This window comes from Pinus tabuliformis, chromosome 2_1, assembly GCF_031772625.1.
Source record: "Pinus tabuliformis cultivar Carrire ecotype Pingquan chromosome 2_1, CPIR1, whole genome shotgun sequence".
In the NCBI taxonomy this organism is placed as follows: Eukaryota; Viridiplantae; Streptophyta; class Pinopsida; order Pinales; family Pinaceae; genus Pinus; species Pinus tabuliformis.
This window is the reverse complement of record NC_142299.1, coordinates 582,646,067-582,671,456: the sequence shown is the minus strand read 5'-3', so window position 1 is coordinate 582,671,456 and position 25,390 is coordinate 582,646,067. Positions and strand designations below refer to the sequence as shown.

At 34.6% G+C, this 25,390-nt stretch overlaps 2 protein-coding genes across 2 annotated transcripts; one reads left to right on the top strand and one right to left on the bottom strand.

Annotated features, from left to right (window-relative positions):
- The first annotated feature begins 289 nt into the window (after positions 1-289).
- LOC149201808 (abscisic acid receptor PYL2-like) lies at positions 290-1,707 on the top strand. The gene is made up of 2 exons (XM_089401373.1): positions 290-402; positions 1,452-1,707. Exons 1-2 carry the CDS (start codon positions 290-292, stop codon positions 1,705-1,707), a joined length of 369 nt encoding a protein of 122 aa, XP_089257499.1.
- A 2,126-nt stretch (positions 1,708-3,833) lies between these two features.
- LOC149201807 (protein trichome birefringence-like 1) lies at positions 3,834-4,268 on the bottom strand. The gene has a single exon (XM_089401372.1). The coding sequence runs from the start codon at positions 4,266-4,268 to the stop codon at positions 3,834-3,836; it is 435 nt and encodes a 144-aa protein (XP_089257498.1).
- Positions 4,269-25,390: the final 21,122 nt, after the last annotated feature.

The following is a 25,390-nucleotide window of genomic DNA, read 5'->3' as shown; positions in this document are numbered from 1 at the left end:
AGAGCATGAAGGCCTTCCCATAGAATTGGGTTGTTATGTTAGATAAGTTTGCAAATGAAGGAAGGCCTTTCAACAATCAAACATGTTGGCTCTTCAGTGAAATGTACATGTGTCAAATGGCAGAAATATTCCTAAGGATGAATAAGCAATATTCTATATGTTTGCATACCTGCTTGATGCAATATGTGCCCAATAGTAGTTCCCTGGCATGGGTTGGACATGGACACCATTAGAGGAAGTTGTAAACATTTATTGCAAGTTTATCTCTGAGTGCAACTACCGAGGAGTCATGGCGAGGTTGCCTGAACACTTCATCGCCCCGCTATATAGGACGATATTTGAACAGGATCCACCTTGCATGTCCCATGAAGCAATGCAGGGATTTCTTAACATTGCAGATTGGTATGCCTCACCTAGTGGCACCTTCATTAGGATTTTCAGTGCAAAGAATCCTCTGCATGAGCTACCGAGGTTTGCCACTGACAAGCTATTCCTGCAAAAGGTTTCATACCGCATCTCCATAGGGTTATCAGTAGGACTGCACTGGAGGAAGAAGGCACCATCGCCTATTCTTTCTTTGTGGATTGGGTTGTACGAGATCCACACCTTGAAAGATGTAGTTGTCGAGACCGAATACTTGAAGAATTTTGGGTTCGGCACCAAGAGCTTCAATCCGTAGGATTGCCACTGCATATGTAAGAACCACTGTGTAAAGGTGTACTACTTGTTGACACCTAATCATCAGGATTGGGTGAATAAGTGTAACTGATGTAAATAAATAACAGAAAATATGAAAAGTCATCGGGAGATGAAATGAACAGTCTCTCCCTCATGTATATAATAAAGACCAACCTGAATGAATACAATGAATTGTTTTGAGGAGTTACCTCCTAGTATGACATGGTATCAGAGCCAGTGCCATTTTTGGCTTCCCTCTGCTTTGTAACTCCCTATTCTTCCTATGCAGACTAACATCTCTCTCACTATTATTCTACTAATTCTGCCCGGAAACTCTGATTCTACCTCCCATCCCAGAATACAATCAACTTATAATTCTTAAACGGTTTCATTCGCTGCTTGTCAATGAAATCGAGATTCCTGTCGCAGTAGCTATGCCTTTGCCTTAGATGATCTCTATAAACATTGTGAATTTTTCATTGGAAAAAAAAAATGCCCATATCCATAGCACGTATCCTCCACATCCCCACAGCACTGAGAAAGAATAGCTCCGTCTCGTCCCACAGATTCCGTAAAGGGAGAGAGCCAAAAGCTGCTGGCCAGAACGGGTTTTCTTGAGAGCTAAAATTTCCCTCACTGTGCATTTGTAAACCTTGCCATATGATCCTTCGCCTATCCTGACATGTTTCACATACTTTCCCAGTATAATCTTCTCCCCCATCATACAATGAATATTGTTGAAAGCGTTTCTGATAAAAGTTGTGCTCCAAAAGCTGCTGCACGGAGCGCCTAGAGAAGTTGGACCCGGCAAACCACACCATCAGCTTCCGCGTTCTCGGAGGCGAGCACCAGCTACGCAACTACAACTCGGTGACCACGCTGAACGAGTTCACAGAGTCCGCCCACACCTGGACTGTGGTCCTGGAGTCATATGTCGTCGACATTCTGGAAGGCAACACCAAGGAGAACACCCTTCCTACATGTTTTAGAAATCAGAGTGCCACAGCAAGAAGAAGGACTGTTCCTTAGTGAAGGACTGGTATTTTCCTATTATTTTCCTTATTTTGAGTTCTGCGTGCATTGGCTGGTACTCATCTTTGTGTGATGAAACTTCTCCTGTAAAATCTGGAAATTGTGTGTTATTTTTTTGAAAGTCGATTGTTGTTCTAAGTAATGCATTGAAGCAGTGTTGAATAGTCTTGAAGAATGCGTTGAACTCCTGGTGCATTGGTCATTTTTGTTGGGTTGGTTGAACGATGGACCATGTATGCCTATTGTGAAGCTATTTCAGCAAATTTGTTGCATCCACTGAAAAAAATAAAAAATAAAAAAGTAAAAAAATAAAAATAAAAATAAAAAATAAAAAATCCTTATCTGGACCCCTACTAGCCATGACAGGCATTTCATCAAACATATCATGAATATGTAAACTACAGGTGTAAGTAACAGATCTAAGCATAAGGGTCTCATACTTATATGAGATTCACCATGAAGCATTGATGCCTCAACACATTAACTGCCATTCCATCCATTAAACCATAGATACATTGTTCATTCATATACAAGTAAAAATATGATGAGAGACATACATAGATGTTGTCATAAAACACATACATAACCAACATAATAGGGACAGAAATACCCATGAAATCACATCCATATAAACCACATATAATCTAGTATAATACTCATAGAAATACAAGGAGAAATAACATTTCATTAATGATGCAAAAACCAAACCCGGGATGGGACTTCCACATTCCACCCGACCATAGAATGGCTGAGCCAAATTTCTCTTCAGCCATTCACCCTTGTGCCATATTCCAAGCATGAATGTGGGACTCAATCCAAAAGAACAACCCCTGGAATACTGAGGCTAAACCACCTCACCCTCATCAATAGAAACCAAGCTTTAACATAACCCATCCTGGATCACTAGGCCAACACAATGAACACATCATAATAAGCTTTACTGTGATCTCCACCCGATCACTAGGCCAAACAAGCATGGCTGCCACCGGATTTCTCCACCTACACCGTGAGGAATTTTCCTGCCTACTAGTCTCTCAGGCTTTACCGCAATCCAAACACGGATCACTAGGCCTAATCTAAGACCCACTCTCCAAGCTTTACCGAATATTCCAAACTCAAGATTATTAGTCCCAACGGAGAGAAAACCAGCTCTTGGCTTTGCCGTATATCCTACCATTCATCAGCAAGGATTCCTAGGCCATTCAAGGCAATAAAAAATCCAGCTTTACCACAACCCACAGTCTGGTTTAGGGGTTACTAGACCATGTGTTCTATCATTTTAGAGATCTACCTCACTCATCTTCGAATCCATCCGGCAATCCAGCTAAACGAAATCATGAGAACCCCATCACACCATGGCTATCCGGAAATGGAAAGACTAGGCTAAAAACACTGTTACACCTAGAAAAACCCATGCCATAACAACAAAAGAACCACATGCAATACCATGCATGCCAAATCTAGCAAAGGAAAATACACATGCAAATTGATACCTGCAATGAATCTTGTTGTAGCTGCTTGATTATGCATTTCCTTGCATGATCTTTGCTTCATCTTTCCTTCTTTTTCCTTTCTTCATCCAATGCCAAAAATTACTCCAAGAAAAATCTAAGTGTCTAAGAGTGAGTGAGAGAGAGATAATAACGAGAGAGCTCCAAAACTCAACTAACAAAAGGTTACACTGACCATGCTTTCCCACTGATCCTCAGAAACCTTTTTATCAATGAGGCCTCTATTTTCTTCAATTTCCAATATTTTCCTTCATTTTCTTCCTCGCATGCAACCTATGACCTTTCACCTTCCCTTTCTCCTAATTTTCACTATTTTTGTAAATAAATGTGCCAAAAAAGCCATTTTTCCTTTTAATGCCTTTGCCTTAGCCTTTGTCAATTTTCCCTAGCCAAAACACACATCCAGTGATGCCCACTAGGATATCTTTGCCCCAACATTCATCTTGGAATGCATGTACCATCAACCATGGCCTTATATACTTTTACATGAGTTTTTTTAACCAGGGTTATTACAGTTTTCATCTCATTTAGGACAGATTCCAACATTTACATCTTTGGCAGATACTTTGTAAGAAAAGTCTCATTGTATATTGGCTCAGACTGTTTGTCGCACTACCCTCCTAAATTCCATTTCCCTCCACTGAAATGAGTAGTTGAGTATCCACGAAAGAAAACTAGGGATTTGTTGAGATTGATGTTGTTGTCAACCCATTTCACCCATGTCGTGAGAACCTTTCTGTAGGCTTCCAATACATTCAATTCAGGATAGACATGATCCTCTTCTTGGTGGTAATCCTTTCTCTTCAAAGTTTTTTCATGAGTCCACCAATGGCTTGTATTGAAGACAATAACATTTGCTTCCTTGAAATTTGGAGCAGAGATTTCTATCAATTCCAACCTCAAAGTTTCCTTCTTTGTTCCATTTCCATCATCCACCTCCCATTCTTTAACCAGAAAAGGAGCCCTCACAAATTCTACTAAACAGTTATAATCCTCATATAAAAATGCATAGAACCCTCTCCACCTCTCATAGCCAGTATCTGCCATCTCATAGCCATTAACATGCCTTCTATTGAGGAAACGATTGAATGACTCATCTATGTGTCATATCCTGCTTCTACAACTCATCACATTGTTCCATGCTTTGTTGATCCCCATGCTTTGTTGACACACAAAGCAGGAAGAATAAAACATAACCCATTCTATTAATTCACAGGCTTCTTGGATTACACGCTTCCATATCTACCTTTGATTATTGGGTCTTTGTCCTTGTCAAAATATTATATACAATAATATTTCCAAACATTAATATTACATACCTTGTTCTAAGCCAGCAACTCTCATTTTGTCTCTTTGGTGGCTCCTCCCTAGATATATTTTTTTGTCTTCAGAATCTTACATCATATTGCCACTTGGATTGTTGTAGCTTTTTATTTGTTGTTGTTTTTATGTGAAAGTATGGTATTGGGTACCCTTGTAGTGCTCTCATCATTTGATTTCATGTTGCAGGGAAGAATCTATATATAATTTTACAAATTTGTTGCTCATGATGCACTCATCTCAGTTCTATTGATTAAACCATGAAAATTTATTTCAGTTTAAAAAAGAGTATCCATCTACTACTACAATAATGTTGAAACATAACAGAGCTTTACGACTTTGTTCACTGCACATTCTTTTAGTTGTCAAAAAGTTGAGATATGTACTACAGTGGAGAACAAGATAATATTGATTTCAACATATGCATCATTGCCAAGAAGGGATCGTAGGGCTTGTGCATTCAATTGAAGAATTTTTGTATTTTTTTGTGGAACTTCTGCAATTCAGTAGGAAAACCCAGTTGTGCCTATAGTTCAGGAGATCATCATATTGTTATTTTTTTTGGTGATATTATAAAAAATACAGAAGTGGGTTGGCACTGGGTAGTAGAATTTTTTTTGTTTATTATGAAGTAAAATTTTGTGAATATCTTGTCTTAGATGTACTAGATTTATGTGTCATGGTATCTATGGGTTTCCCTTAGTGGATAGAGAAACGTGGTTGTAAGTTCAATCCCCGTAGACCCTTTTGCCCGCACATTCATGTTGGATCCCCACTATCTTGAATCATGAATGTGTTTATAAAGTTCAATCCTCTCTTCACTCACCATTCCTGAACAATGCAAACCCACAATGCCAAGTTTTAAATCTTGAAATGGTTTGAATTTCTTATGCTTGTTTTAAATTTGAACTTATTATACAAGTTGCAGGGATTGTTAGCTATATACAATTATCCGAACGAAGAAAGAAGGAGGGATTTTGAGATGGCATACAACACTTCATATTATCCTTGCATGGAAATTTTGTACCACTAGCATAGGCCCACCAAAACTTTCCTCCAGGTCATGGGCATACATTATGTTATGTGATCTGCACAATTTGTTCTACATTGTGGTTCAAGTGGGCACACCCAATGCAACCTTACTTGTAGCACTTGACACCTGCAGCGATTTGTAACCTTATTATCCTTAATGTCTATCTTTTATTATTTGAATGCAATTGTTTGTTGATGTTTGAAAGCATTATGTTAGTTCTTAACATGGTATAAACTACATTTCTTGGTTGCAGGTATCACATAAGTACAACAACAATCTCTTCAAGTTAACATGTTAATGTTCTAGAGTATGTGATGAGTAGTAAGTATTCCAACTACATTAAAACCTATGGGAATGACATATTGGTGACTGTAAGCCTGATGGGAGCCAAATAGTGAGCAGAGAAATCTAAGCTAAATACAATATGACCATTTCCATAGGGTTAGCAAGCTTGATGGGAGTCTAATTTTAAATATTGGCATAAGAGGATCACTCACGTAAATCCTTCAATTTTTTGTTGAAATATCTTTCCTCATTTATGTTGACCTCTTCTTACAAGATTATGTCATCCGAAAAAGTGGGAGTGGTGATCCTCAAATTGCTTTGAGGACACCTTGAGCCACCTAATTCTACCTTCAGATTTTGCTTTTGCTTTTGATAATGATTTGCATGATGGTGATGAACAACAAGGCAGGTAAGGGCGTGATTTTCCTGAGCCTTCATATTAGAAATAAGCTTGTGGGTCTTTCAAGAACCAAAACTGCAAAAGCAAAATGAAAAACAATACTATACCCACTTTGTTGTTGTCTCTTTTGTTGCCTTCTACAATGAGTAAAGTTTTTTTTTTTGTTGAAATATCTTTCCTCATTTATGTTGACCTCTTCTAACAAGATTATGTCATCCGAAAAAGTGGGAGTGGTGATCCTCAAATTGCTCCGAGGACACCTAGAGCCACCTAATTCTACCTTCAAATTTTGTTTTTTCTTTTGATAACACTTTGCATGATGGTGATGAACAACAATGCAGGTAAGGGTGTGATTTTACTGAACCTTCATATTAGAAATAAGATTGTGGCTCTTTCTAGAACCAACACTGCAAAATAAAAATGAAAAACAATACTAGATCCACTCTATTGTTGCCACTCTTGTTGCCTTCTAAGATGAGTAAAGATTTTTATTTTTTATTTTTGTTGAAATATCTTTCCTCATTTATGCTAACCTCTTCTAACAAGATGATGTCATCAGAAAAAGTGGGAGTGGTGATCCTCAAATTTCTTTGCAGACACCTTAAGCCATTTAATTCTACCTTCAGATTTTGCTTTTGATAACGCTTTGCATGATGGTGATGAACAACAAGGCGGCTAAGGGTGTGATTTTCCTGAGCCTCCGTATTAGAAATAAGCTTGTGGGTTTTTCAAGAGCCAGAATTGCAAAAGCAAAATGAAAAGTAATACTAGACCCACTCTATTGTTGCCTCTCTTGTTGCCTTCTAAGATGAGTAATCATTGACTATTCAAGGCCATCTAGTCTTTCAAAGAATACATCTTGCAGTAGCAAAGGAGCAAGCAACAAAACCTCGCTTGCCTGGTGTCCATTCCTGTTCCAGCTTCCGTCAAGTAGGTGATAGAGTAAGGTGCCCAACTATGTTGTGCCAACCTAATAAAGGCCCCAACATATCCTTATTGTAAGTAAATAGCTTCTTTTCTCATTCATTCGACTTTATACTTGAAAATGCTAAGGGATGGGTCCCCTTTGAAAGCTACCTAAGAGATTGGCAAGTCTAATAATTCAGATAGGAAGGCAGGACCCTTTAGAGGTAGGCAGACAGACTACAGAGACCCTGGTATTTCCCTTTACCTTGACTTAGTCAATGCTCTGTAGGTTTTAACCCCATACAGAAATTACCTGCATACAAATTCTAAAACACAGAAAATAAACAATGCGAGAGCATAACACATAAAACACATATACACGAAGATTTTCCCCTGGATCCCAAAACTGGGACTACTATCTTGATTTTTCATTATGTTCCTTTCAATGTTACAATACATATTTATACATGTCGAAGCATCCAATACCATGGACTGAAAACCATCGTGTCCAAAACCATGGACCGAAAACCATTGCGTCCAAAACCATGTGCAAAAACCATGCACAAAACCATAGGTAGGTTGGCCCAACCTAATAGAGGGTCCAAAAAGATTTTCCCCGGGGCACTGCCCTGGACCTCGTAGAGGGGGGCTACCCGTCCCACTCAAACCCCCTGTGATCCCCGCTCTATGCAATCGGCGCAACGAAGGGGGGGCTCCATCCCCCCTCTAACCCGCTAGTTAACTACGTAGGCTAGTCGTGGAAAGAATATAACGCAACCCAACATTCTCCCACTTGTTGTTTTCTTTCCATAGGGGGCCACAAGAGAGCTTAGTCATTTATCCAACGCTGCAACGCTCATTGTTTCTCTACACCAAGAGAACTTCTCAAAGCACACAAATTTTGTCAATGCATCTGTAGTATTCTTCAAAGTGTCCACCTTTACCAGTAACGCCTTTTTGTCTTCTATCATGATCCCTCAAGGGTGGGTGCAGATCCATAACCTGTTCCCATAACATTACTTCTTAAATCTATAACAAGTATAAGCTTGTAAATAGTTTCAGTGCTCTTCTTTTTTTAGAGGTACTACTTCTGATGAGGCCTTAGCTGCTATCAATGCTTCTCTCACTGCTTAAAATTTAAATGATTATGGGTAAACAAAGTTTTATTTTTGTAATAAAACTAGATTAAAAGAGTGTTTCTTGATGCCAAATTTAGTGACCGGTAAGGCTATTTGTTAATTTAGAAACTTGATATTCATTTCCTATTCAATAGAACTAGGGTACCAAAAACAAATATACCCTTGCAATGGTTTCATGAGCTCCCTTTGGTAACCATAATTTGGCAACAAGATGAATATGACAAGGATCTTACTGACTGAAAGGATTATTAGTCAGCGCTTGACTTGACATACTATCACATATCAGAATTATATGATTATATAAATTTACCATAAATGTTTTAACATAAACTCTGATTGCTCTCTAGATTCACCTTTGACATGAAGCCCATCATTTGTTTTCTACGATGATTGGAATATGAATCTTAGAGTTTATTTTCATTTTAATTGAATCTCACTATGATTGAGATGATTATGCATATCACACATTCTATATATAATCATCTCAATCTGTAGGCAAAGAATGCCCAAACCTCTTCGTGGATTGTAGATATGATAATACAAATCACAGGTATAGTTTCAAGACATGCATAATCAGCAAATAATCTCCCCTCTCACTAATTGTTGGCCTAGTGTCCTATTTTTGTTCAAATTAATTAAAGGAATGTCGCTGATTCAATTCTCCAAACTGTCTTATGTTCGTTCTTTGAGACTGCCTTCTGGTTTAACTATGACTACAACTTCTTTGCTCCAAGGGTCGGATACTTCTACTGCTAGAATACCCACCGTAATGGCTAGTGATGCCTCACTAGTGATGCTTATTAAATTACCTTTGAATTCCTTGGCACCAGTGATGTTTTAACAAGGGTTGCGAGTCAACTTCTTGCCCACTCAAGGCAAGGACTTGCTGCACACAATCCCTTTTTAAATAATTACACACAAATCCATAGAAATATGGCTTAATCTTGTGTTTTTTTTACACAAGGTTTATAAAAATATAGTTTAATATTAAAATAATAAAATTGGTTTTATATTTAGAGAAAAATACAATATAATTTTGTTTTATATTTGGTTTAGTTTCTTATAAAAGTGAGAGTTATTTTTCATAGATAAAAAATTCCTCAATAAAAACGCACACAATCCTAATAACAACATTTCTCATATATAAATCATTTTTCCCATGACATTAAAACTGAACTCAAACTAAACTTACTTGACCTCTAATGGTTCACATCATGAAAAACATGGGGCTCCACCTTTTCTTGTTCGTGGAATTCATTCTACTTTGTATCCCATCAGTGTGATTTGTCTAACTTTACAAATCAAGGGGAGGATTTGGGGGATTTTCATTTAACCTTTAAATGCTTTTCCATATTTTCAAAGGATGGAATGTGTGGTGACATTTTTGGTATCCCACGTGTCATATGCTTGGACTTTCGCAACGGGACACCGGAGTAGACGGTACGGGTTACCGGTTGAAGAGCGAATAACAAGACCTCTGCGAGTAGTGGGTCCGGTTGCTTACAATCACTTTCAACTGCTCAAGGAAAAAGAGAAACAGATGGAGAGGAAAAAAATGGTCGAAGAATATGGAACACCGACTGTACCAGGACAGCCAGAGATAGGATCCTAACAGCGGGGCAAGATAAGTTTTTGAAGGGAGTCTTCGAGGTGGAGGAATGTAGTCGGAATTTGGTAAAAAATTTCAAAATTATTTTGTAGAAGTAGTGTTTGAATTATGTTTTCAATGATGAAAATAGATTTAGCACCATCAAAAACTTCGAAGACACTTAAAATTATAAATTTTAACAGTTTTTACTTAGATTTACAAAAATCCCTATTAGATTTTTTAAAATATGACTAAAATTTCCATAACTTTCCAAGCAAAAAAATCATAATAATTATAATGATTAGACTACTGCCTTTTGAATGGCCTGAAGGGTTTACATAACGGTCCCAATTTGCAAGTCCGTTCACCCTGAGGTGAAAAAGTCTTGTATTCCGTCATTTTGGAACTGTGCGGCGTTCCCTGTCACAAGTATTTCTTGGATACCGATCATTGCCAGTTTGAATTTTGTCCGGATTTTTGGATTTCATCCATTTTAGTCTTCTACGTGACATCAGAGACAGTCGAGGGTTTTGACCCGACCCGACTTGTAATGCATGCCATCAGATTTTCCGTACATTTTCTGGTTTTTATGAGCATTACATATTGAATTTAAATTGAGCATTGCATATTGAATTTAAATTTGGGCTTGTTCCATCCATGTCATACTTCAGGAGTGAAGGAATTTCAAAATAGATTTATATCTGTTAAATTTGATGGTTTTCACACTTCTTTTGTCAAAGAAAAAATTTGATGATTTTGTTTTGTACATCTTATGAGGCAGTTGTCTAAATGAAGCCACAATTTTGCCTAAAAAACAATAGAAATTCCGATAAGATTTTGAAAATATCTGGCAAAATTTTTGGAAATTTTAATTACAACTATCAGCTTCACGATTTTGCATGCCCCATGATTTTTTATGGTGTTGAATCCATTTCCACCATAAAAAAAAACTATTCAAACACTTCTAGAATTGGATCTCTTAAAAAGAAATTCACTAAATTCCAGCGAGAAATTGTCACCTCACTAGACAAAGCATTTTATAAGCAATAGATAATGAATTTGATTTCCATTCCATTCAAGTTATTTAATTTATTTATATTTTTCAAATAGTTTAACACATGTTTATTATAATTATTAGGTATATGGTAAAGATTTAATCTAACATTATATCCAATATTATAAAACTTAATATTAAATATTATAAATTAGAATATCATTGAGTGGGTCTAATGGTTAAGAGGATGTGTTTCTAAACTAAGAAGTCCCAGGTTCAAAACCAGAGGGGGTAGAGTATGTATGCCTTCGTAGAGAGGGGGTAGAGTATGTATGCCTTTGTAGACTTAGCAAGTAAATAACTACATGGAGGTAGGTCCCTTGTCCCATAAACAAAAAATATCATATACCAATTTGGTGACCTTAAAATTAAATTATATGCCTTACTAGACTTAGCAGGTAAATAACTATGTGGAGATAAGTCCCTTGTGCCATAAACAAAGAATCTCATATACCAATTTAGTGTCTTGCTTAACCGTGACCTTAAAATTAAATAATAATAATAATAATATCCCTTGTTCGATAAACAAAAAATCTCATATACCAATTTAGTGTCTAGCTTAACAGTGACCTTAAAATTAAATTATATGCCTTGCTAGACTTAGCAGGTAAATAACTACGTGGAGGTAAGTCCCTTTGCCATAAACAAAAAATCTCATATACCAATTTAGTGTCTAGCTTAACCGTGACCTTAAATCAAATAATAATAATATCCCTTGTCCCATAAACAAAAAATCTCATATACCAATTTAGTGTCTAGCTTAACCATGACCTTGAAATTAAATAACAATAATAATAATATTATCCCTTGCCCCATAAACAAAAAATCTTATATACCAATTTAGTGTCTAGCTTAACCGTGACCTTAAAATTAAATAATAATAATAATAATATTGTCCCTTATCCCATAAACAAAAAAATATCATATACCAATTTAGTATCTAACTTAACCAAGATCTTAAAATTAAATAATAATAATATAAATTTTATATATTAAACACCCTATATTATAAACCTTAATATTAAATATAATATCATAAATCTTAATATTTTAAACCTAATATTAAATATAATATTATAAATCTTAATATTTTAATTATATTAGATGAGTTTCATTTTATTTTCAAATCTTAAAATTCTACACATAAAAATAAAATCTTAAAATTATATACATAATAAAGAGTATCTATATACAATTAATTAATTCGCAGAGAGTTTATATACAATTAATTAATTCTGAATAAGCAATTATCTAGAAAAACAACCCATGATATATAATAAATCAGTGGACTATCCCACAGTAATATATTGAATAAAAGGGTGTAACTGGCTTACTTGGCAACATATTATTGAAATAACACACATCTCATTAACAATGATACTAATAATTGAAATGAGAATATACGATTTAAAATTAATGTTACATTGTATGTTATCTTTGTTGAATTAACTAAAACCATTTTTAACTATAACAATAGAGAAACTTTTGTTGCGAGTTGTACAGTCCAAAAAGGTCTGGCCAAAGCATTAAGTTGTATTCTTCTTAAACCATTTGAGGAGGTAAAAATGTGTGGTAAGCAACCACAAATGTAAACAAACTTCAATTCTTCTCGAATAATCCATCAATGTTTAAACTAGTTAATTTCAACGTGTAAATACCATTGTTATAATCTTACTAACACCATAATTTAATTTAAAAGGAGTTATTTTTGGTGCGATTTTTTGGATTTTCTAGTTTTGGTGAAAAAAATTGAAATGAAATCTTGATTTGTGTTAGTTAAACTAGTTTTTTTACTATATATATGGATTTAGCATCTTGGAAAACCTCTAAGACATTTTGATTGCACAGGATTACCCATCAAACTTGTGATTTCAATAAATTTCTGCCGGATTTTAGAAAAAATACACCCAAAAAACCTACAATAAAAACTTTTTAAAAAATTGCACTAAAAACAACTCCTAATTTTAACGTAGGATAACAAGTATAAATACCATTATCATAACTTGACTAACGCCAATGCCTTAATGTCTTTAATAAATCATAGATTAGATCTGTGTTAATTGGTTAGATTGGGTGGTTGGGGGCATGGTCGCCATTGTCCCTTGGGCTTTAAGGGAAAATATGTGGATGCTAAGAGCAGTGGATGAGGATACATCAAGATCCTTCTAACAATCACTTTATAGGTGGCAAAAATATTAATTTAAATTTTTTTATTGAACAGTGTAACACTCAGTTGATATTCCTCGATGAAATCACAACACTCCATGAAGTTATACCACCAATAATATTCGTGCCAAATCTAATCATGTCCATCCATTTAAAAATAAATAAAATTAAAATTCCTTAATCTCAAGTCCTTAAGTTCAAATAAGTATGTCTATTAAGTTCAAATAATTATGTCTATTGGTGTAATAATTTTGGATTTTTTTTCCCAAATTTATATATATATTATGTTTATTTATTTTTTATTTTTTTGATTAAATTTAGAAATTAATTAATATGGATGATTTATAGTTGGTATTTTTGAGAAAAACTCACAAATTAACTTGATATTTTTTATTTTTTTATTAAATTATTATTTTTTATAATTTATATTTTAAAAATTATAATTTGGAAAAAAATAATAATAAATTGAAAAATAATATAAAAAAATAACAAACTCTTAATAACAAATTTAAAACAAAAGACAAATATTAAAAATTAAAAATTATAAAAAAAAATTATAAAATAAGAAAAAATGATAATTAAAATTAAAATGCTTTTAAATCTATTTGTGCATGTTTGCACAACTCATATTCGTGTTGAATGTCAATTTATGGATTTCACTATGTGAAGATTTACTATATATATATATATATATATATATATATATAATACTAATAAATAAATAAAATATTAAAAAAAAAAACCAATAAAAAAATAAAGCAAAAAAAACACATAATGGGCATTAGCTCTAATCTTTTTTTTTATCCTTATTTCTGCATACTTGTCAAGTCCTAGAGTTGGGCACGTCTTTAACTCAGACGCGTGTTATGGACAACATTGTTCATCAAACGATATGCGATGAAGATATCATAGTAAATGTGACGAAAGTGGATGTGGGGTGAGGGCGTGCCAACATGAGGTGTCAAAAAATGGCACTTGGGGTTTCCATTGAGTGCATGTGGGTGCCTGTTATAGCGGCTACAACCACCCTCCAAAATTTTTCCTATGCTTTGATTTTGGAGCCTTCTTTTTTGTTGACATGAGCTTATCTTTGATTGTCATCAAGTATTCATGATTTGATCAAGACTTGTTCTTTTTATCTATGCTTTTGTTTGCATGTTTACATACTTAACTGATCTTTTGAGTCGCAAGCATCCTTCTAAATTGATCTTGTAGCAGTTTGGGGCTTGCCTCTAGAAATTGCTATCCATGAGGGCAAGCTAGCCTTGATGATGGAAATTGCACAATCCTAATAGGAAGCTCATTTGTCACCTTGAGAACTATGCAGTCATGGATGACGGCCCAACACTAAGCTCAAAAACTGTGCAATCCATTCCTTGAGCTTAGAAACTGTGAAATGCACTGGGCCAAGAAGTTGCCAAATTCCATAGAATTGCGCAATCTTCCTTGGCAGTGTGCATGACAAGTTTCCTGAAAAAGCAAAAAAAAACAAAAAAGAAGCAAAAAAGCAATCCCTAGAAAATAGGGATTCATCATTAGTTTCCCGAAGGTCGCACAGTCCCTAATTTTAGAAATTTCCTCCAAGTGTCATTTTTTCCTTGATTTTAGGCATGCGTGTCATAAACCTTAATACACCAAAATCTATTTAATATATGCCTCCAAAGCTCATTTGTACATTCGATCTTGGATCTCTAGCATTCACAATGAGATCAAGGAACCTTCAGTGGAGTTTGTGTTTCTTTTTCAGGTGAGTTTGATTTTGTCGTCTTTTGCCACTTTTTCAATCACTTTTTATCATTTCGCTTCTATGAGTGTTGTTTTTCTTATTTCCCTTCATGGTTTCTGGCATTTTAACTTATATTATCTGGTAGAAGTGTTGTTTCATTTTTTCATCTGTCTTTCATAAGTGTTGCATTGATTTTCTTGCTTTTGCACACCAGCGATCATCGTTTCAACGACTCTCCTCACATATTCTATTTACATTTTGTTTTTTGTGTTTCTGCATTCGATTCACATTGATACATCCATGATTAGTTAGATCCATGTTTTAACTTCATTATCTTTCAAATCTTCTTGTTTCCCATACTTTCATCGGGCAGATATGCACTTTCCCTTGGCCAATTTTCACCTTGCCCAGCTGGACATTGCGTAAGTCAGAATTTCAACCTGAGGCTTGGCCTCTAAGACTACACAATGCACAGTACAGGTTGGCCCAACTATGCATTGCACAGTTCTAGGGCTCATCTTGCCACCTTGTCCATTGAGACTGCGCAATGCGCAGTCTCTCCCAATCACTGCCCAAGCTAGACTGCGCATTGCGCAATCTCAAGCCTCAGGATGCACCCTTGGCTGTTGGGACTGTGCAATGTGCAGTTCCCACAACCAGTCTCTCTCACTTTCTCATGAAAATTGCGCAATCTCTCTCACCATTTTTTCGATTTGCTGCATGATCTTGCTTTGAAGGTATATTTGCAAAAGCTAATGTTTGCTTTCCATGAGTGCTTTTATTGTCCCACGCATACCACAGTTGTTGAGTACTTCTCTCCAGTAGTCACTATTACCAAGGCACCCAAGAGAGTTGCTTCAAAAGATACCACTGAAAGCAGGTTCGAGAAATTAGTTGAGCAATCATCAGTAAAATTGCTAGTATACTCAGACACTCAACTGTATGTGGAAAAGGAATAAGATCTTACATCGAAGAAAGTGAACGAAGCTTTTTTAGCAAAGGAATTTGCAAAAGATCTAGAGGACCGACAGGTATACATTAATGTCCAGAGATCAAGGCTACACATGGTTGCATGTAGATATCCAGCCTTCCCATGTGCAGATGTCATTAGCTGGATTGTCTCACATATTGATGTGAAGACCATGACTTTGAGAAGTACCAACGGACGGAGGCTTGCTACTTTTCTAGTAGCAGATTACCAATGTATGTACCACTTTCCTGAGCCAGAAACACTCATGGATTCACTCTTCTATGCCACCAACAGTTATTTGGGCACAAAATATGTTGTTAAGAGCTGGGTGAAGGAGCCATCAAAGTTTCGACAGACACCCACCAACACATATAAGACAAGGTCTCTTAGGAGGGCCTATCAGTTACTGATCATCTTAGCTTGCAGAATTTATGGTCAGCAGAGCACAGAGACCTTTCCTGAAGGGTGGGCAATCTTATTGAACCAGGTTGTGAATGAAGGGAATTCGTTCAACTGGTTAGACTTGTTGGCTCAACAGTTAAGTATCCACATAGCGAACACCTAGAATCCTCCCGAGGGAGGGAAAGCGAGATTTTATATGTTTGCATATTTAATAGATACAATATGTGCACATAACGCAATCCTTGGCATGAACTGGGATTTGATACCATGAGACCTTGCCATGTACATCCACTGCAAGATACTCTTGGATTGCAGCCTTTGAGCAGTTATGGAGAAGCTAACTGGCCACTTCCTCTTTCTACTATATAGGATGATCTTTGAGGGAGAACCACCTTGCATGTCGCATGGGGCAATGGAGGCAGTGTCAAAGATCGCAGATTGGTTTGCCTCACCGAATGGCACCTTCCTTAAAGTGTTCAATGGAGCAAAGTCGTCACAACTTGTGCCAAGACATGCCACTAACAAGCTTGTCATGTAAGAAGTGTCATATCATCTCGCCACCAAGTTGTCAGTAGCTTTGCATGGGAAGAAGAAAGCACCTTGGACAACTCTTCCTACACAAATTGGATTATACGAGATAAAGAACTTGGAAGTCAATTAAGAAAAGTCTTTCAGAAGAAATCACACAAGAGAATTTTTTGGCCGACGCATTTTAAACCAACCAATATGTGATGATTTACATCACATGCCTTAGGATTTGTGTGAGAAAATTGTTTGAAAAACCATTCAATACCTTCAAGTTCACCAACAATAATATAGTAGATAAAATATTTGTCCTCGGGCCTTCATAAAGGGGTTGTTGTGACATCTCAATTAGAGGTACATCATGAATATCTTTAAATTTTTCATCCATTAGAGCATAGGTGTCATGGATCAATCTATTTACACTGTCCTTATCAACTATATTATCAATGTCATCTTCTTCCATAGGACTAACTTGATCTCCCATATTTTCTCTATATTTTTCCTCAACATGTACAACATGATTTCTACTACTACATGGCACACTCCTGAGCTCGCTCTTAGGAGGCCCTGATTTTATAATCACAAATTAGAATCAAATAAAATTAATATTGTATGTAAAAAATATTAAAGAAATTTTTTTAATGAATACAATCAAATATACGAATAGATGTAATGAATATTAACTTACTAAGGATGATATTCATGCCTCCGCCCAAACTTTCTACAATTTTTTCTAGTTGTCATTGTGAAAAGTATTCTTCTATTAAGGCCCTTTCATTGTCTGCAAAGGCAATAACATTTCTTATCACATTTTTCCTCCAGTGCAACAAATAATTTAATAAGCCTCCTTCCAATTTAATCTAAAATAATGTTATATGGCATTGTAATTAACTATGACTACAACAGAAAGCAATGAAGCAATGTAAACACAATATACATTTATATTCATTCACTGAACTCACAAATGTAAATTTATTTCAATAGGCCAAATAAAATAATACGTAACATAATAGAAAAGATATGAAAAAAAACTATTTCCATAATCTATGTGTGTTTTTGACATATAGATAATACAAGTGGCACATCTTCATTTAACTTGAGGGGTTTTCAATTATAACTATTGTAATAATGAATAATTATTATAATTTGAATGTTATGGTAACTTTGAAATTCATTATTTAATAATGAAATGATTTAAATGTAATAACATATCAAGCAATCAACAATTACATGATTGTAAGAGAAAAAAATATGGCAAAAATCTGATGAGCTATGTAGATCAAGAACTAGATCTAAAAGTAAAAAATATAATAAAATTATGTTTTGCATCAAAAAAAACCTATAGATGACTACACAAATGTCACATGTACAACATATAAATCATCAAAAACTCTAATATATACACACACACACACACACATTATGGCATGAAACAAAATAAAGAACCTTGTTAAGGAACCCTTTAGGGTTTATCCTAGAAAGGAAATTCAATTCTTACTTCAAATGGCCAACAAAGGAGAAGTGAGAGAACAAATCCTTGACGTGACGTCCTCTTCTAAGTGACAAAGCTTCCTTTTAATGGATTGATCTTAGTATCCTTTTAGTACTTTCAAGGTATCATAATAATTTCTTTAAAAATATTGTAGATATAACCAAGAGAAATAAACTTGAAAAATTAACACCAATGCTTCATGAGAAATGATTTCATTATGGAATAGATGATCTAAACAATTCACAATGATTTGGATGAGGAGAGAGGCTTGTATTTATAAAAGAAGTCTCTAACAACTATCCTCCTTTTGCTCCCAAAAATAAGTATCAAACAATTATATGTATAGTATAGTCGTCGACAAGATAGTTATTTACAATTAAAACAATTATTGACCACGCATTAAGTTAAGTTTTGTTTTGTTTTTTTTTGTTGTTTGTTTGTTTGTTTTTTTGTTTTTGTTTGTTTGTTTTTTTTTTTTTTTTTTTGGTTTAAAAGCGGGTTCTATAAGGTGCATCACAATTGCAACCATAGTTAATAGTGTAGGACTTGCAATGATATGTTGTTGCATTGTGGCCATATGATATTGAACATTCTGATAATATATTATCGTTGAAATTCTGACATTATATTGACGCATTGCGACAACATACCATCACAAATCCAATGCATGTAAGTATTGTTGCAAATATGTGAATGTCAGGGCACCTAGTTAGAAATAATACTAATAATAATAGTTTTGGTAATTACCTACTAATTTTTTACAATACATTAAATTTTATCAAAACGTTGAAATAATTCGACATAAATAAACAACATATATATTAGTGTGGAAATATTGTTTTTGAAGGTGTCTCAAGTTCTGAACAAGGATAAGAAAAGCATCAAGGATTTATTTACATGTGACAACTTCATATGGCATGTTCATGGATATATTTAGTAAGAGAAGGTCATATTTTTGTTAATCCTAATTGAAAGTGTAATATCATCCATACTAACTTAGCTAAGAGACTACAAGTTCCCACGAAGAATATTTATAGAACACAAGGAGGGTGAAAATGTTCAAATTTTTAAATGTTTCAAAATTAATATCGATAAATATATGTTGAATTTATATTTTCACAATATAGATATGGATGATGTATATATTGTTTTGGGATAGTATCCAATGGACTCAGTTGGTATGGTTAATATTAATGTACAAAAGAACTTTTTGAAGTTGTGGTAAAATAAATAGAAAGTTTCATTCCTAGATATTTCTTTTATTAAACAATAACAACCCAATGAAACATATGTAGAAGTCCTTGCATGGAAATAAATTGTAGTACCTAACGATACATCAGATGAAGAGTCTAGGGTTGAATAAAAATAAGAGCCCATATAAGCACTTGAAGAAGATCACCAAGAAGGGAATAAAAAATAAAAAGAAGAAGCTAAGTAACTACATGTTGAGGATTCAAAGAAAGAATATTTGATAGCCAAGGTTGTTCTATATCGACACCCACACCACTTAGAGAAATATAAATTGTCAAGGAAAGAAAATGAGTGTCAAGAAACTTACTATGGATCAACATGGAACCAAAGAGGAAACCAACATGGTGACACATGGATGACTAAAAGTCATCAATGGAGATATCATAGTAGCATGGTGAAGATACAGATCATAGGAAGAAACCAAAATCAGTGTTGAGGAAAGACCACAATTGGACCCCATGTCACATTTCACTAGGATGGAGGGATGCTCACACATGTTAATAGTTGATTACATTGCTTACTAGGTCATATTATATGGTTTGTTACCATATTTCAAGGATGAAACATGGTAAGAGAAATGTAATGTAATGTACCTAGCGAGTAACCCAAGGGGATAATGAATGAAATCTGGACATAATAATGGAATAGGTCACATTATATAATTGAAAGAAAATAATATTATAATAAGGGATATTTGGCATATTCCCATAGGAATAATCATGAGAAAGTACAAGTACACATACACATAATTATATTTGAGGCATGTTGGATTGTATTGTTTTATAGCAAACAAGGTTTGTGGAGTGTCCCCTTCCATAAGGAGAAATGGATGGTGTTACACTACCTCAAGTGTTCTTCTCTCTGTATTCTTGTGTTTTTTGTGGTGAATTGTTGGTATTCTTGGTGTTTAAGGGTTTTCTCTAAAGTTTATGATTGATTCTCTCTTTCATCTTATTAAGGTTTTGTTGGGTATGCGCTATATTCTTTGCACAATTAGCCCCATGTGTAAAATGTATGTGTTGGGTGTAGTCAGAGAGGGGGAGGTCATAGGGAGGGTTGCAAGGGGGACAATGGCCCCCCAAAAAGGTAATCAATAGTTTTTTGTGTCCATTTTTTGTTATTTTTGGGACAAAAAAATCACCTTTTCTAGTTTTGTATCACATGGTGATGCAATCCATGGTTTCCTAATTTTCGTTAAGGGATAAAGGTTGTAATCTAATCTGGATTAGTGGATTAGGGGTTTTGGATTTCATAGGATCATATATATTATATTGTAAACAATGAAGTTGAATGATGATAAAAATTAGGGGTGTGGCTCTAAATGGTTTTCTGGTTTTCCCAGTTTGTGTTTCTAAGGTAATGTAATATATGGTTGTTATTATTTTACTTTATTAAGAATTTATATATGCATTGCATTATCTTATAAGGTTTAAAACTTAAAAATTTACTTCATTGCCTAGAGCCTTTCTATAACCATGGAAATTGTACTTGTATTAATGAATACGTACCATCATGCTTTTTTTGTGGATTAAAAATTGTATTACCTCATAAACAAGAGATTACATGAAACACTAAGAAATTTAGATTGGTTGGTCACTGGGGAATCTAACCAAATCCAAAAATAAATACAAGTTAACCTAGGATTGAGAATGTAGATAGATTATGGTCTTTGAGGTTAGGAATTATCATGGGGCTTTCCAAGGGTCTTTTCCTCCTTTTTTCTTACAAATGTCAATCCATCCCTTAATGAAGTATGGAAAAGTGTTAATGGAGATAGTATTTTTATTTCCTTGAGTCAATCCCACCTTTGTAGGGTCTACAACAGTGGTTGCTTCCTTATCACTATCTTAGTGATCTGATTCAAGAAAACATTTGTGCTTGTTTGTGGATGAGAGCAGGATCATGGTTGTGTCTCTTTCTTCACCATTCAAGGGATCCAAATTAAAGACAGGATATGACAGCAAAGGGGGAGGGACTCTAGAGTATGAGGGAAGAGATGGCATTGTGTGCGGTTGATTTGAGGTTGAAAGACAAGATCTTATTGCAAAAACCTTTTTTTGTTGCATGTTGTCTTACTTATGGATGGAGGAATTATTAGATCCTTTTGGATCTTTAGGGTCTTGATAAACTTGATTATTTTTCTTAGCATCATGGGGGTCACAGTGTCCTTAAAAAGAATGGAAATCATTTTGGAGGTGATATAGTTCTTGATAGGACCTACAATGGAAATATTTATTTTCATGGTCCACTGGCTATGAAAAGGATAAGTCATTCCAATTGATGATGATTCTAATAGGATGCCCTTTGTTGATATCCATTTTGACACATATGTGGGAAAAGGTTACAATACCTCTTTCAATCTTGTCTATATAAATATTAATAAAACAAATAAGATATTTTCCTACAAAAGTTAAAGTATCAGGATTTAACAAATGAATGGGAATATTATGGAGTCTTACCCAAACTGGAGTGGCCAATGCTATCATGGATAGAGGATTAAAAGCAAGAAATCATGGCTGGAAGAAGATCCCAGAGATACCCCAAAACCACGGTCGTTGATAAAAAACCTTTTGATAATCCTCTTGATTTATGAAATAAACCACAGAGAAACCCTTCAAAGAAAAACATAGATCCGTACTCAGGGACCGGATTTGATGTACCCATTCTCAGAGCATATATGTAGATGTCTAGAGCCCATTAAAGCGACAAACGATGGAATTTTGCTCATAGGACATACAAGAAAGAGTGGATAGGGGTCTTCCACCTCTAGAATTGAAATATCTTATTCTTGTTCAACAATGAAGGTTGGCCCTAAGAGATCTTTGGGAGTCAGTTGTGAGAACCTTGGCTTTAAAGTATCCCTAAAGGATCATGATTGATAGGAAGAGGGTGCACCCTAGCCTTTGGCTCCTCCATTCAATCATGAAGATAGCAATATTAATGCATGCTTAGTTATATCATAATCTTTAAGCAAATCCCCATCTTGAAGTCGCTTTCCCCATGTAGGAGTTGCATTGAGATGGAAGGGATTCCTGTCTGATAGTGAATTCTTGTTGCAAGTGAAGAGACAAAGTCAACATCTTTCACTTGCATACAGAGGGTGTCCCCTAAGATCAGCCTCACGAAGACTGAAAAACTTGATAGATCTGAAGCGATTGCATCACTTTGGAGGAGGGAAGAATCTTGCTACAAAGGAATTTTTTCCTAGATTATTAGACTTGCAGTAATGGCACCAAAATACCCCAAACATAGGGTGGTGGCTGAAGGCTTTAGGGTATCTAGAAGATGACTGGTAAGAATAACCTTGGTACCATTATTGATAAAGTATTTGATGGTGGGAGTGGCAACCCTGATACACATATCATTGGTGGTGTCCTTATTTTCATTGAAGGGGACATTCAAAACAACCTGGGAAAAAATCCTCTTGCTCTTAAGATTGGGTTTTTTTTAATTCTCAACACTCTTCTTAGCCATGAGACACTGCCAAGGTTGGCACCACCAAATTGTGTTGCAACAACAGAGGTGAGATCACTCATAGAGGAAAATAGGTTGCAGGTAGAGCTAAATTTGAATGTGAAGCTAACCTATAGCAAGGCCAAGGATACAATGGAACAGAGTTGGCGGGGAGGCAAGATGGACCATAATCTAGATTTGATGGTGAGGCATCCCATGGGAGGAGAAGTGGCTAACGAATAAATGGTTCGTAGGTTAGGTGTCAAGGCAAATTGGTTGAGCGCTACAACAACTATGGTTTTTGAAGCCATTAGGGTTTTTACATGTCTCTTGTATGTATAATATTTACCATCATGTTATTAGGAAGGAAAACCATCAATTTCATTATTCCATAAAGAGAAAATGTTGGGTAATTTTTTGTCCAACTTGTAAAATCTATAGATTGGACAATTTACTCAACGTGAACTTTGATGGTCTCCACTAGTGAAACCATTCACAAAAGTCTTTTACGGGGCTCACAAGGGGGACAAAGCCCCCCCAAAAAAAGAGTTGGTAGTTTTCTGCATATGTTTTTGGGACATAGCTTTCATCTTTAGTAGTTTTGTGGTGCATGATTGTTCAATCCATGGTTTTCTAATTCCAATTAAGAACTAAGGTTGTAACCTAATCCAAATTAATGGATTAAAGATTTTGGATGCCACGAGATCATATATATTATATTGTAAACAATGAAGTTCATTAATGATAAAAATTAGGGGTGCGGCTCTAAATAGTTTATTGATTTTCCAGCTTTGGATTTCTAAGATAAATCTATGTATAATATGTATTTATCATTATTTTACTTTTCTATTTATTAAAAATTTCCACATAAATTATATTATTGTAATAATTTTAAAACTTAAAAATCTAGTAATACCTTACTATTACTAAATACTTATCATATTTTTAAAAAGAAAAACTATCCCATTATATAAAGAGAAAATGATAAATAATTTATTATCCAACTTGTCAAATCTACAATTTGGATAATTTACTCCAGGTAAATTTTGACAATCTCTCATAGTAAAATCATTCACAAAAGCCTCCTAAAATATATTAAAAAACATTCAATTTGAATATAAAATTTCAATATTAATTACTCCACAATCTATCAAATTTGGAATATGGGCAAGTTGGGATATTGGGCTTTAGAAGCTTTACTTAGATCACATGAATTTAAGCGTTTAAATTATTTTTGAAATGGAAAATTGACTTTACGTCAGTAAAAGAACTTCACTGGAGATGATGGGAGAAAATGTATCCACTTATTTTTATTTTTATATAATAAATTTTATATTTTTCTTTACGAACACATGTATATTAATTTTTTATTTTTTATTTCGATAATTTGATATCGAGATCACGATGATTATGAAATTTGATCATGATTATATATTTAGTTTTACCATTATAAGATTAAGATAATCATGACCATTGAAGTATACGTAATGTCGAATACTTTTTTTTTTTTTTCCGAAGGTGGCAAAACCTATCAAACTCAGGTGTCAAACCAACAGTGAGGACAGCCATCTCTGACTGCTATCCGCGAATGTCGGTTTGACTCATCACCGTTATCAAGGAAAACAACGCCACCTGAAATAACCCGCTGGTGGTCCGTAAGGGAGCAGGCTTTCACTCCTGCCAGATGCCTCTGGGTCTTGGGCCGTTAACCTGTTTCCTTACGTCCGAGGAAGACGAGCTCTTAGCCAAGCAGAAGCAGTTTTACAGCATACTCCAGGCCATCATAATGTCGAATACTTAACATGTGAGAGTTAGTTTTTTTATGGATTTTTACAATTATATTGCTTTCTAAAATAAAATAATTAATAATGTAAAGATAATATAATTAATAAATATGGTATTTATTATGATATATGGTAGGATTAATATTATAGTAAAAAGTTAAAAAATAAAAATAAAAATAAATTAGTAATTAAATTTATAATAATGGATTTTCACTATTGAAGTTAATATTTTTGGGTTTTTTTTATATGATATAGGAGTGGGATTTCTTTCTTTTATTAGTGATAAGATTATTTTTAATATACTTTATATGGGTGTAATTATACATTTTAGCACTATTTTATAGGTATTAATTTTTTTGGCCACTTTCTAAAAAGAAGGATATCGGGTGGGTTTGATCCATTTATATGTGCACAAGTCACAACACTTACAACCACATAACTTTTAAACTAGACCACTACCTCAAAATTTCCTATAACTTTCAAAGTAAGAAGCCCTCACTAAAATAAAACTTTACTCAATATTAAAATACTACTTATTTTTTACTATTAATCTAAATTTGATATATATATATATATATATATATATATATATATATATGATTAAGACAAAAGACATCAGTGGGAAGTTGTTGGTACCAAGCTAACCCAGATCACAAGGCTCTAAGCCAATATAAT

Coding starts and splice junctions, on each gene's coding strand:
- LOC149201808 (XM_089401373.1), top strand. CDS start 290: ATGGCGAGGTTGCCTGAACACTTCATCGCCCCGCTATATAGGACGATA. Junction 403..1,451: donor TTTCTTAACATTGCAGATTG/GTATGCCTCACC, acceptor GTGCTCCAAAAG/CTGCTGCACGGAGCGCCTAG.
- LOC149201807 (XM_089401372.1), bottom strand. CDS start 4,268: ATGGCAGATACTGGCTATGAGAGGTGGAGAGGGTTCTATGCATTTTTA.